Below are 14,571 nucleotides of genomic sequence, written 5' to 3'. Positions count from 1 at the left end.
AAAGGCGACTGTTTTGCCTGTAGCTGCAGTCATACATTGGAAATAATTCAAACAATGTATTTTATTTGAAAGAAAGACAGGGAAGTGGTTCAGACTAGTAAAGGGAATAACTGAGCTATTTACAAAGGCTTAGACAATTGGGAAATATCAAATGCCAAATTGCACTGGTTTTGCATTTAATCTTGAAATTCATAAAAGAATGATGTGAAATCTTAATTCACACTGTGTATGAAAAGATGTTTGAAACTCTTGGAAAGATCATTCTTAGGTACTACTTTGAATAGTTTACAGACATGTCATATATAATCCAACATACTTTGATTTCTTTTTTATTGTAAAACTATATCAATTTACTGGCACAGGCTGTAAGAGTTAAGAGTGGATTTATTTTGATTTATTTATTACTTAAGAGACAGAAGTATGTAGACTCAGAGCCAAGATTTAAAAAAATGTTAAGGCAGTCATGAAAATAAATAACTTCACGGTTTTTCTACAATTGCTTTTTCAAGATTGTTCCAGTTTCTCTTCTAGTTCATTATACATGAGTTGATTTCAGGATAAAAAAGAGGCAATTCAGCAAATACAACTAACTGTAAATTATTTATTTAAAGCAATAGGAAAAAAATGGGGAAATTTCTCTTTTCTTCTGAAACTCTAGTTCATCTCATCTGTGCATAGTGTTGATGGTCTTGGATTTAAATCCATGTAGGAATCTGATAATCTACATTTAAATAAGAAATTCGCTATTCATAAAATACCTTTAATAATACTTGTAGGAATCAGAAACAGAAAACTTTTCAAGCTATAATATAGAAAGATTTGATTTAGTTTTGAGACCGTCATAATAAAATTTGTTTCGCTAGGTTTTTTGTATATAAATTGACAATGTTGGTTATGAATAAAAGCAAAACATTCAATAGCAATTATAGAATAAAAATGTAGAAAGAATATATGAAAAAAAATTTTGCAAGTAGGGGGGTTTTCTTTTATTTCCCCAGAAATTCATAACTCTCATATGCCTGTATGAAGACTGGTAACTCATTAGGTTGCAAAACTTTTTGGTTTATCTTTGTCATCTTTTTTTGTAGCACTTGTCTTCATCTTCTTATAAAAACACAATAGATAAAAGTAAATCCATACTGAAGAATTACTTTTTTCATAGAAAGGGAAAATACTGCCAATTCTGTGGTGCAAAGTTGTTATAATTTGATCTGTCTTTGCAAGTCACTGCAGTTCTGACTGAGTCTCCTAGCTACTTCAATTGCTGTAAATACCTAATAAAACCAATTTTATTTAAAACTGATATTGCAGGGAAAAGAGATGCTTGCAGTGCAATTATTTACATAAATACATTGCATTATGTATTATCTTGGAATGTGTTCTGTAAAATTTAATGCCTAAAGTTCCATTTGCTTAGTTTATATCATAGTTATGTATTTATAGAGGGGTTTTAGCTTCGTGTTTATATATTCATTTGAGGGTGCAGTTCCAGAATATATTTTAAACATTGTCAGCTGCATAATTTCCTGTATCTATATATTTATTGAAGACTGGGACAGGGAGAAGTTACTTGAAGCATGGATGTCTAATCCGGAGAGCTGCTGCCAGCGTTCGGGGGTTCAGATGCCAACTCCCCCTCCAAGTGGGTACAACGCATGGGATACGCTCCCTTCTCCACGAACTCCGCGCACTACTCGCTCTTCTGTAACTTCCCCTGATGAACTCAGCCCCTTGCCAGAAGACATGGAGACAGCTGTGGTAAGTTTATAAATAGATTGAAACTAGCAGGGTGAGAGTGCTTATTTCTAAACATAGAGCACTTACGGGGACAGGAGAGCTGCGATGTCATCTCATTCTGAAAGTGAGTTTGTACGGGCGTGATGTGTTTCTCTTTCTGGAAGTGGTGAACAGAGAAGTTGGCACCCTCAGCATTCTATATAGTAACACAATTGAGCATCCGGCTGATATACAGCACTCTTTTCCCCTTGGCTGTCACTCATAGAGTGGCATTTTACCCAGCTACAGTCACATCAGCACCTTTGGCTCATTTGAGCTTCATCTCATCTCATCCTTATCAAGACATTCTCTTTCATTGTATCCCTTTCCCCGAATGTACTGGATGCTGTGAGCTCTGCGTTTTAAAATTTTTTTCTTTAGAAAACAAAATTCTCTTTGTCTGCATTTTGAAATGTCAGCCCACTAGTGTACTGTAAGCTTGTAATTACTTTTACTATGTGTGGGCTGCTTCAAGCAGTTTACGAGGCTATTGCAAATTTGAAATATGAAAGCGCCTTTCATTAAAATCAGTGTGGTTCTTTTGGAAGACAGAGTTCTCTTTTTAATAATCCACAGCTGCAGCATTATAAAAACTTACTCCATGACCTAAGCATTTTTTTCTAGAATATTATATGCGTATTGCAAATGGATCATCCCCTAGATCTCTCATTACAATTAAGTTTTAGTATTCCTGTATAGAAATCTTTTATTTCTTTAATTGAAAATGCTGAAAAAGAAACTATGTAGAAGGAACAATATTATCATACATTTATTTACTTTCACAGTTAAATATCATCCAGGAATATTTCCTAGTTAAAATGTGTGATGAAAGATAACATATCTTCAGTTTTATATTGTGTGGGGTTTTTTTCATTGATGGTCCATAAGTTAGGAATGCAGGTCTGGGTAATGATTGCCATTCTAGATCTAGTGTATCTAAATCCAAATCCAGAGTTAGACATTTAGTTTTCCTGTTTGTTTAAAGATCTTACAAAGAGCTATCAAAATATTTTCAAAATGTTGTTTATGAAATAATACATATTTTCTGGCAGGAAAGTGAAAACTAAAAGGAATGGATAAAATCACAAGTCATAAAGCTCCTTTTCAGATATTGTATTTTACAACCTATCTTATAATTAAAACCGTTCTAGTAAATGTTCTGTAGTTTATATTTTGAACTCTGGGCTTTATGAAATTCCTTATTTTAAAGTTATATTTTATACAAAATTGAAAACTCCGATAAATTTAATAGTGAATATTTTGGATGCATTGTCAACTTCTAAACCACTTAACTTTGGCAAGACAATAAGCTGAAATGGATAAACCAGCAATAAATGCTTTCATCAAGTTTTACACATTAAAGGCCTACTTGTTTGGTTTGGTTTGGTTTTGGCTGTAAGACAAAAGCTTTTAAAAAGTGGCATACCATAGGCTAAATTTCTGAAACTGTCCTCTGTGTGTATAGTATGTAATGTATTGAAAGATGGAGTAAATTTTCATGGACTCTTTGTTCCAATGGAAAGAATAATCTGTTTGGACCCCTTGAATAACATGAATATTTATTTTCATTAATATTATATTTCAACAAAGGAATGAGTAGTTTCATCCCTGTGCTTTAAATGTTTTCAGAATAAAGGTCCCACTATTCAGTGTTATTTTTTCTGTGGTACTCAGTTGTGTAAAATTCAGCGATCTTCTGTTGGAGCATTTATAGCTTAATTTATTCTTTATTTTGATTGAAAGCCTCAAAGTATTTTAAAAAATAGTGTTTATGTAGATTATTGCTTAAATTAGTTGCCGCTGTTGTACAGCCAAATTGCTCCATCTTGATTTGCACCAGATTGTGTGAGATGCTAAAGATTTCCTGTAGCCTCTCTCATCTCCACACTCTATTTCTGACTGCCCGTGAAGCTGATGTCCCTTTTGTCCCTAGAACTGTAACTCCAAGGCCCCAGCGCTCTGCAGGGAGAAGCACTGACTGAGCTGGGTAACATGACAGAAGGCACCCCAATATGTGCTGTTTGGATAGGGAGGTGTAGAAACAGAGATACCTAATCTTTCCCACTTCTATAGTTTAAATAACTTATAATTAGATTTTTTCCCTTCTGAGCACTGCTTTAAATTTTTGCCAAGATTTTCCAACATAACATGTCACGCTAACAATATGAAAGGCTTCAGCATATTTCATAATCAGAAGGGTTTGCGTTTTTTTCATTCACAGTGTGACATTTGTATGTGTAATATTTCTGGGTTTGAAGACCCAGTGGATATGCCTTGTGGACATGACTTCTGCAGAGCATGCTGGGAGGCGTGAGTATATGTACTTTTCTGTCTTTCAAGAAACTTCCATACTTGCCAGGAAAGTACAAAGACCATAAACAGCTAATGGTAGAGTACTGTTTGGGTTGCAAGGAGCTGCTGGTTTGACCCTGTTGAATATTTCAGCTGTCACTCAAAGTGACCATAAATTGTTTTAGGGTTACATAATGGTACTGATTCACCAAAACTCTTAAGCAAATATTTTCTAGCCCACATGTAAATAGATGAGTCTACTCTTGGTTTGGTGGGTGCATGTGTGGTGCTGGTAGTGTTCGGGTTTATACTTTCTAAATTAAGCACATGCTTAATTCCATCTCTTAGTTTAGCACACTAAATTTAGGCATAGTAAATGCGTTTCCAGTCAGAAAAGCAATCAGAATGCTTTCTTACGTTTACAGTTAATAACTTAGCTTTAAACTTTAGCTTAAAATTTTATTAGGGTAATTGCCTTGTTACTACATAGTTTTTTTGAAGTTGAAATAATCAGGCTAGTAAAAAATGGGACCTGGGTAATTATGCTAGTATAAATGTTAACCATACTTCCCAGGAATAATTGTATCTGTGCAATCTGTATTTGTTGTTGTCCCCTTTCAGGAGGTGGTACTGCTTGAACTGTACCACTGTAGTGGCTTGTTACAGTCTCCTATCAGCATAGGTTGTCCTACTGCAGCTCAGCCCAATGTATAGGAACCAATTCCTCCTATGTTAAGGAAGAGCACAGCACTTTCTCTCAATTCTTCTCAGCAGCAGGAGAATTAGTAGTCACACTTCTGTTGTGTTGCAAATTGTTACCGAGCTATGTAGAAGTCACCAAGAGATCCCTGGCTTGACACAGTGTTTCTAATTTGGGTGCTGGACTGTGTGTACTGCAGTTTGTGCATGCATTCAGAGCTACAGTTCAATGTCAAGCCAGTGTTGGCGGTGGCACATCTAGGGTGGGATTCATCTTTCCCAGCCGGTCATTTCTAAGATACTTGGAACATGTCCAGGACTGAGTTATCCCATTCTGAGATATGAAACTAAGATGGGATGAATTGGCAAGTCTCTCTACCTTAACTATTAAAGGATCCCAGGTGACTAACTTAGAATAGCTGCCTGTCCTTCAGATGATTAAAGTTAGATGAGATGAATATCATCCTTGATGTCAGATTAAGGTTGCTTTTAAACTAAGCAACCTTGTGCACTGTTAAGGTCCAGCTTTCTGCAGATTTATGAGCTTGTTTGGTCCTGCATTCTGGTGCTTAGGGACTATAAAGGTCTTCGTTTAGAAATTTGTTTCCAAGAGCAGAGCTATTTTGACTGGCACAGTTGTAAAAATTAATTGCATATTGAATTAATTATTTCCTAGATTAATTAAACTTATATGTTCTATTTCTAAGTTAGAAGTAATGCTTGGTTTAATTAAACATTGCAGAGCTATCTCTGATAAATGGTAAGGTTGGAAACCACAAACACACAGGACTAAGCATCGCTCATCGTGCTCACTTCTGAAGCACCATGGTGTTCTTTTAATGTTTTTAATTATGCTGGTCACCAGATCTGTAGCCCTTTTGACCAGAAGGGCATACTTCCTATTCTTTGTTTAACAATGGAATAATGTGACTGTCTGTAGTATAAAGTATTCAGCAACCTTTTCCTTTTTATTCACAAATACTGACTGACAAAATTCTGGCAGATTTTTGAATCTGAAAATTCAGGAGGGTGAAGCTCACAACATTTTTTGCCCAGCATATGATTGTTTCCAGCTTGTGCCTGTAGACATCATAGAAAGTGTGGTTTCCAAGGAGATGGACAAAAGATACCTTCAATTTGACATTAAGGTAAGATGTCAGACTGTTCTTGTACTCTTGAAGTGTATTTCATTTTATAAAAAATAACTCAAAACTTCTGTGTGCTGCATATCTGTAATGCTGCAATATATCTGTAACTTTCCAAGTGGAAAGTAATAAATGTATACGTTCACTGTCTTACATGCCATAATATCAATGCTTGATATATCACTGAGAAAAAAGAAAGAACATCATATTTATTCCTTAAGCACAAATGCAATACTTCCATAATGGGAAGTATTAATAAATAATGCAGTATTAATAATCCATAATGCAGTATTAATAAAATTATTTGATCAAACTAATGTTTGTAGCGGGTGATATGAATCTTTTAATCAGCTGGGCTAGCTTGTGTTGGCAATCTATTTGAGAGCTTTTGGATTATTTTTATTACCAAGAGATTTCTTGCATTCAAAAATAGTGCCTGTTTTAATTTTTAAAAATTAGTCCAGGAGAATTACTTTTTTTTTTTTTCCATCATGACAACTTTTTCTTTTATGCCACTGTAGTAATGAACTAGTCTTTGAGGTGATGTGCTACTTTACCAGTGGTGGGGGGGCAAAAGAAAGTAGAGAAATATCTTTTCATTTACAATACAATACCTCCCCTGGTGACGAGTCTCTTTTAATACACAGCAACAGAATCTTACCCAGTAAGGTGCAAATTAAATTACCAGATCTGATTAATCTTTTGCATCTTCATATTTCAAGTGGCTGTTGATCAGCATAGGTTTGAAGCAAAAATTTCCTTTCCTCCTTATTTATTTATTAGATGTAATTTTTTCAAAAGAAAACCTGCTACATTAACAAAAAAAAAAAAGAATTGGAGGTAAATTCCTGAGTTAGTTTAGTTCTGATTTCAAGTTTATTTTGGGTGGGATATATTGTGGGATTTTTGTTTCAGTAAATAAGATGTAAATTATTTTCAACTACAAGAGTGAGTTCTGTTAATGAGCATGTTGCCAGTGCCTACATAGTAGAAGTTTGTAGTAAGGCAGATCACAGAGGAATTACACACATTGAACATTTTGTTTGGGGTGGAAGCTGTTTGCATCTTAGCATAAGTCTGGAGCATTTTTGTTACTCAAAAACCCCTCATTATTAAGGTGATTAAATTATTCCCTTTTTATTACTGTTTTTAAAAGCCTATAAGGTAGCTACAAGATTGTCGTTCTAGTTCTTGGCTTTGAATACAGATTGTTTTATGTCAGTGATGGAATCTAATCTTATGTCATAAAATACTTTCCTCTTTTCCTTTTATCCCCCAGGCCTTTGTTGAAAATAATCCTGCCATTAAATGGTGCCCTATACCGGGCTGTGAAAGAGCAGTAAGGCTAACAAGACAAGGAACAAATTCAACAGGATCGGATACACTGAGCTTCCCTATGCTAAAAGCCCCTGCTGTAGATTGTGGAAAAGGACATCTTTTCTGCTGGTTGGTACTAGAAACTCGCCTACATCTACATAAGCTCACAGTCACTGCTGTTTCATAGATTAATTGAAAAGTCCCACTTAGCATCAAATGTGCAACAGAAGTGTGTATGGGGTGGCATGTGACTGTACTATCCATGCACTAAATAACTTCATGTGCACATCTGCTTCAGTATTTTGGGGCACAGCAAAGGTGCCAAGCAGTGGTATGGAGTGTTGTGTTCGGTTCTGAGGGGACAGAGGAGAAGGGACTTTTTGTGTCAGCTATGAGTAGTCAGAATATAATTGAAACATGGGATGTTCTGAACAGTAACACGCAAAATCAGACTTTTTAGCTCTTTCTGAATTTTGGTAGTATCACATCAAAGAAGCTGGAATTTAAACAGGACTGAGAAGGAACTACTGCTTCATACACAGATATTCTGTTTGCAGGATCACTACCATCATTGTTTCACTTTAGGATCAGTGCTTTTTCTTTGTTTTCTTCTTTTGAGTCTTAAGATGAATACAAACTTGATAGGGAGTAAAAAGCCCTAAGACATTTAAGAATCATTCCTCAGATTGCCAGTCCTCAGCACTTCCAAGGAAAGGACAACAACAGTTACCAAGAAAAGCAGAAAAGGAGTGGGATATTTTTCTGAAGTGCAGAGCAAAACCCTGTCCTAGTTCCTTGTGATTATCATACTCTCACTTTATGGCTGGAACATTGTAGAGGGACATCCTTTTCACTAATGGAAAATCTAAAAGGGTCAGCCAAAGTGCAGATACTCAGACAAGCTGAGTAATCCTTTTCATTTATCAGTTGAAACCATGGTGTGAGAAGAAGAGATCCTGAATGATCTGCTTAATTCCAAATATCATAAGACTCTTAATGGAAGGTGCCTCTGATTTAAGTTCTTTAACCATATGAATGGAAAGGAAGAAGGAACACCAGAAAAATAGATGTAATGAAACAACCCCAAAAGCCAGAAAACAACTTTTTGGGAGGAAGTTGTTTGCAATGGATGGAGAACTCAGAAAGAAATCCTGTGGAAACAAACCAGAAAACATTTTTTTACCAGTGAACATAGAGCAAACCTTAGAGATATTCCACAAGAAAGTACCATCCTCTCTTCCCTGGTTCTGATTACAGAGAATCAATTTTTCTGTTAACCTGAAGGACAGAGCTTGAGACCTCTTTAGTGTGATATTGACATGATCCTTCAGACATTGTCAGCATCTGCTTCCTTTACATGGCCTGAATGCAGTAGCTCCCCAGAACATCCTCTTGAGTGTGAAAATGTCCTTTGAGTGCCTAATTTTTGAGAAATGTCCTTTGAGTGCCTAATTTTTGAGAAATAATTATTTTTTTATGTTTCCTGGCAATATTTCTGAGTGTTCTTTTTTATGTTAATGCTTTAAGATACTACGCAAGCAAATATGCTTAAGTTGTTGAAAAGACCTCATTTTAGCAGCAAAATGTCTAAGAAGACCTTTCCAAGGCCCTTTTTTTTCTTCCCCACAAAAGTGAATGAAAAGTTCCAGCAACGGGAAGAAAGTTCTGTTAGCAACCAAGGCGTCCTGCAGTAATGCAACAGTATTTTGTGGTTTCGATTAAAAATTGATCATATGATACAAATATTATCACAAAGGGAAAGAAAATCCAGAACTGCATTCTTCTTGGACAATGCTTTTAGCCCTTCCATGAATTTTAACTTGCTGAAACTTGCTACAACATTATTGTGTATGCACCTTCAAATAAACCATCCTGCTGAGTGTTGAGGAAGGGAGTCTGGGGAGGCTGACGCTGTTAATTGTCACAGACATTTGGCCTTGGTTTCCTTCATTCAGTGCTGTCAGGGAGTCTATACAGCTTTGGTTCATGAAAGGTTTTATGAGTGATTGGCTCAATACTCTTATCTCCTGTAAAATGGCATCTCAGTATAAAAAGCCTTGGTTTGGGGTAGGCTGAGGAAAGACCTTCCTCCATGAGAAGTTGTTCTGTAACACTCTGTTGTGACTGTCATATAGATACCAATATAGATTTTGATATCGATATAGATGTATGATATATATGTGATTGCACTTCATTAAAAATCCACCAATGGACAAATTTGAAAACATCAAAGACACAATCTTCCCCCCCTACCCCCAGTAATAGCTTGGCTGATTAGCTTTTACATTTTAACTAAGCTTGTTAATTTTTGCTAATTATAGTCCTTTCTGGGTACAAATACTGTGTGAGAAGTCTTGGCTGTCTTGAGTTCAATTATTGAAGTGCGCCACTGTCCTACAGAAGTGAAAGGGGTTGGTTTTCAACCAGGGCTGAGAATGCTGAGTAGTCATTCCAGTGCAGTCTTTCACTGCTGCAGATCTTAAGTATCTCCAAACCAGAGGTCCTTGTATAGTAAATATAAGCTTGTTTGATGGCTGCTTAACTAGTGGGGAAAAATTTGTGAACTATTGCCATAACCTTTTCTTTGTTCCTGCATTTCTGCTTAAGAGGTGGACAAGAGCCATCAGAAGAGTACTGAGGTAGCTTCTGGCTATGCACTGCAGAGAGCAGATCACCACTGGGTCTGCAGAAAGCTTGCATATGCTCTGATGCAGCAGGTGTCTGTCTGAAACATACTTCCTCTGAGTAGTTTTATTTGATGTGACAGATGTGTGAGGCTATTTGCTACCATTCCAGTAAAAAAAGGAGTTATTACAAATCCCAGAGTCCATAGTGACACATCTACATGCAAGCACCATCTGGAAGCCATGCATCTGCCACTGTGTAGTAATTATTGCTATCCTTAAAGCTAGTAGTAACCTAAGTAGGAAGCTCAAGGGACTAATTTCTTCATTGGGTCCATGTAACTAAGTTAAAGCCCCCATTTAAAAACTCTGGTGGAAAGAGTAGACATCCATAATTAATGTTGGTGTTGAAACATTTGGATCTTGTTTTAGATTGAAAGCTTGAATCTGCTTAAAGATTAATTATTACAGCTGAATAGATAGATGCAAGTATTTTGACATGAAGTGCATTTCAGCTATAGCAAACCACCCATTTTTTGGGGTGTTATCTTTATTGTACTTTACCTTTATCACAGAAACTATACTAGCACTTTTTGTGATGCTAAAATTGTACCTGGACATAAAAAAAACTGCAAACCAGCGCATGTATTTCAGATTTTACTTTTAAAAATCTCTTTTCCTTTCCTGTCTCATTTAAGTTTTTTGTTGATCTTTGTGATAGTCATGTATGCTTGTAAGCAAGTACTCCGAGAGTATTTTAAAACAATATTTCCTAACTTTATTATAAAGTTTGAGCATCTCTTGGTAAGTTTCCATGATTTTAGCTTGACCCAGTTTTAACTTTAAATACCTGAGTGATGAGTTATTGTGTTACTGTAATTTTCAGGGAATGTCTTGGTGAAGCACATGAACCTTGTGACTGCCAAACCTGGAAGGACTGGCTGCAGAAAATATCTGAAATGAAACCAGAAGAACGTAAGAGCCGTGACTGGGACGAGGCCTAATTTTTTTTTTTCTTTTTTTTTGAGGGATTTTTTTAGTTGCATTGAGTGAAAGCTCTGCACTGGTTGAAATATAGGGAAAAAAAGAGAAGGAAAATTAAACCCCTGAATGAGGGGCTGTCTCGTGCTTTAACTGCATATGCGCTATGGTAGACCGTTCTCCTTAAACCATTCCTCCCCGTAAAACTGCGTGTAGTTCAGCCAGAACATAAAAAACACTTTTCCCTTCCTCTTAACAGAATTTAGTCATTAATGTATTGATTTATTCCTGAATATAACTTTATTTTTCCTGAGCAATTTTTAATGTTTAGCCCAGTCTGTACTTCTGTTTAAGTTGTGTTTCATCAGGTACATTGTGTGATCTAAAACTATTTCAAACCAACAGGTGATAGTAATAGTAATGTTGAGGGGGAATTGCAAGGGAATTGTGGGGGATGGCTTAATGTTCAGTAACTTTTACCAAAACAGGTAATACAGGGTGGGCTTACACAGGACACACATTTCCTTGGTCAACAGAAACAACAACTTCAACATGGATAGTAATTCTAACTTGGTTACCACAGTTCAGAGACTTTCCACACTATGGTATAAATACTCTGGAAAGCGTGTGTGGAGCCAGGAGTTGGACTTGATGGTCCTTATGGGTCCCTTCCAAATCAGGAAATGCTATGATTTTATAAAGAGGCAAAATATCACCATACTATGTGAAACTCTGCCAATGTTTCTCATACGTGTATTTTATCACTTTTATTATAATGTCATATATAATTTACATACACATGTATAGAAGTGTATGTTTAGAAAGAATATAAAATCAATGTGTATCATTATATTCATATATGAGAAATACATATAATGTATAATTATGATGTTCTATCAAGAAACAGGTAAACATCTTTCCTGATACAATTCAGGTACAATTTCAACTTCTCTTATTTTGCATGCTCCATATCCTCCCGTCACCCGTAAAAAGTTGTGGGAGTGAGTGAGGCTTATGAGGATGCTGCCAACTGTCTGTGGTTACTAACGAACTCCAAACCATGCGCCAACTGCAAATCTCCAATCCAGAAGAATGAGGGCTGCAACCACATGCAATGTGCAAAGGTAAGAAGGACCCTACCTACTGTTGTGAAACCCTAATTCAGGCTGTGTATGTCATGTTTTAGCAGCACAGTCATCTGAAACGCCTGAAATGTCATGGCTGAGATCTGTTGGAACCTGCTGCAAGAATTAGATCATGTGCAAGTGGTGGGTTATGTGTATTTAGAAAATGTTTAGTGGAATCTGTTTGGTTGGCAGGTGAACACGGTAATCATCGAAATGAGTTTGAAATTCCATAAACCTGTAAGAATTACTGGCAATACAGTATGAAACGTAGGGAAACTGAAATGATTGATAGTTTAATCATCATTAATAATGTAGAAGAGAAAGAACGTATTTAGTTGGCAGAAGATGAAACATTTTAAAGAATGGTGAGCTCTAATGAAGGTTTTGCTTTACTGCATTTTTCTCTTCCATTATTTCTCTAACATAGCAACAAAACAGAGTTTAAATGGAAAACTGTAAACAGGAATTAATCAGTAGGAATGAAAAAGCAGTGAAGAGTAATGCCAAAAGAAACTTACTGGTGACAGCAGCCAAAAGATTAGTCATGAGTTTGCACTATGCTACCGAAATAGAAAAAATATTTTTTGCCATGAGCTCAGCATCTTTTGAGAATGCTGCTTCTCTCAAAGGAGTTAAAAGCAGCATATTTAGAATACTGTTTCTTTATGTCAGAAGGATCTTATATAACTACAGCTAATACCTCTTTGAGGAACATCATTAAAAATAAGTAAGTAACACACACTTACCGTAGTTGGCCTCCAAAAAAGAGCTGAGATTTAGAAGGTAATTGTTTTTCTGGAAATTTGTTCGTCTCTCCGTTGCTACCCAGATCCTGTTCTCTTAATCTTATCATCACATATTCTTTCTGTGGTATGAATTAAAGGTTGGGCCTATTTTGGTGTCCTTTTTTTCAGTTTTGTCTGTGGCAGCAGACAACAGATTCTCCTTCACTTTGGCTTATACTAAGTTTGCTGGAGGGGTGTTTTTCAGGTTTTTAGGTGATTTTTAATAGAGCTCATAAATTCCATAGTGCAAATAACTGTAAAAGATATGTTTGTTGCAACTTTTGCCACTGAGCTCATCTCAGTGTGGTGTGTTGACCCTCGCCAGGCCGATCTATCACTCACCTCTTCAGCTGGGTGGGGAGAGAAAATGTAACAAAAAGGACAGGGAGAGATCATTCAGCACTTACCATCACAGGCAAAACAGACTCAGCTCAGGAAAACTAATTTTATATATTACCAATCAAATCAGAGTAGGATAATGAGAAAAAAGGCAAATCTTAAAACACCTCCCCTGACCCTTCCCTTTTTACTGGGCTTAACTTCAGTCCCAATTCCTCACCCTCCTTCCCACCAGTGGCACAGGGGGGCAGGGAAATGGGATGGGGGTTGTGGTCAGTTCATCACACATTGTCTTGGCTGCTCTTTCCTCCTCAGGGGGAGCATGCAACAATGCTTCCTGGGCTTAACAAATCACATCTACTGCCTGGCCACCATCTGAGCCAAACAGAATTGGTAATTGCTGAGCAGGTAACTGCTGAGTAGGTATTTTGGCCTCTCTCTTGGTGGCTTCTGGCTAGAAAAGACTGGCTATTAAACACTGTTGAATGAAGATAATTTAATTCGGTACCATTCTGAGGCACTGGCTGACATGTTCAGTTCTCTATTCTCCTTTTATGGTGTATCTTATAAACAGCTTAAAGTGTACTTAAAGCAGATAGATTTCTGTTGTGCTGCCTCCCCTCAGCTTAGTGAGGCAAGAGAGGGAAGCGGCATCCTCGAGCTCATTGCAGGGCTAGGACAGAAGGTATAATGGACACCTTGCTTGTCTCTTCTTCTGCTGAAGTAAGGGTCTGTGACAGCTTCTGCCTTTGCTGCAGTAAGGTCTGCTCAAACCTACTACATGATGCTCTTAGAAGCTACCGTGTACTTTGGTGTAGAGGAGGATACTCTTAACTCCTAAAATTCTATTTCTGTACTTAAGCAGACATCATATTGTTTTATGAGCCCACTTTGTAAGGAGACACGGCTTTGGCAATCCTGCACTGCTACCTGTAGTACTTTGAACCAGATGTGAAGGAACAGGAGGGGTTTCACAGATAATGAATTACTGTAACTTCCCTGAAACTTGGTAGCTATATGGTGCAGAGACTTAATTTGTACTGCCACCAATAGAGTGGCCAAAATACCTACTCAGCAGTTACCTGCTCAGCAATTACCTCTTCTGCTTGGCCTGGCAGCAGATACGATTTGTTAAGCCTAGGTGGTGCTGCTGCATGGAGGGGTGATCGTAAAGGCACATAAAACAGAGCTCAGGGCTTGGGGAGATGTATAGAAACAGGTGATGTGGTTTTGAATGTTTAATGAGACTGAGGTATTGGAGAATGGTTTGAGAACACCGAGTGAATCTTGGGTTATTGAAAAGGCTTTTGGAGGTGTGAGAGATTAGAAGATAGACATGGTGAAGTGATCATGGAGGGAGATAATTTGAGAGAGTTGAGATTGTTGCAGTTAGGTGCATGTACACATATATTAATAGGAAGCAAAGGTTTATGAGTTCTGTTGATTGTGAAACAACTTGGTTTGTACCATTTGTAGAATATTTTAA

The 14,571-nt window shown here is 36.9% G+C and overlaps 1 protein-coding gene across 1 annotated transcript in view; it reads left to right on the top strand.

Moving 5' to 3' along the window:
- ANKIB1 (ankyrin repeat and IBR domain containing 1) overlaps positions 1-14,571 on the top strand; it is a 92,462-nt gene that overhangs the window by 67,299 nt on the left and 10,592 nt on the right. The window contains exons 6-11 of the mRNA XM_084260427.1: positions 1,550-1,758; positions 3,998-4,086; positions 5,771-5,915; positions 7,192-7,358; positions 10,740-10,828; positions 11,828-11,958. Of these exons, the coding sequence (XP_084116553.1) occupies positions 1,550-1,758; positions 3,998-4,086; positions 5,771-5,915; positions 7,192-7,358; positions 10,740-10,828; positions 11,828-11,958 (830 nt within the window). The remainder of the gene's footprint in view (positions 1-1,549; positions 1,759-3,997; positions 4,087-5,770; positions 5,916-7,191; positions 7,359-10,739; positions 10,829-11,827; positions 11,959-14,571) is intronic.

This window comes from Gallinula chloropus, assembly GCF_964237585.1.
Source record: "Gallinula chloropus genome assembly, chromosome: 2".
NCBI classification, from domain to species: domain Eukaryota; kingdom Metazoa; phylum Chordata; class Aves; order Gruiformes; family Rallidae; genus Gallinula; species Gallinula chloropus.
This window is presented reverse-complemented; position numbering and strand designations above follow the sequence as displayed.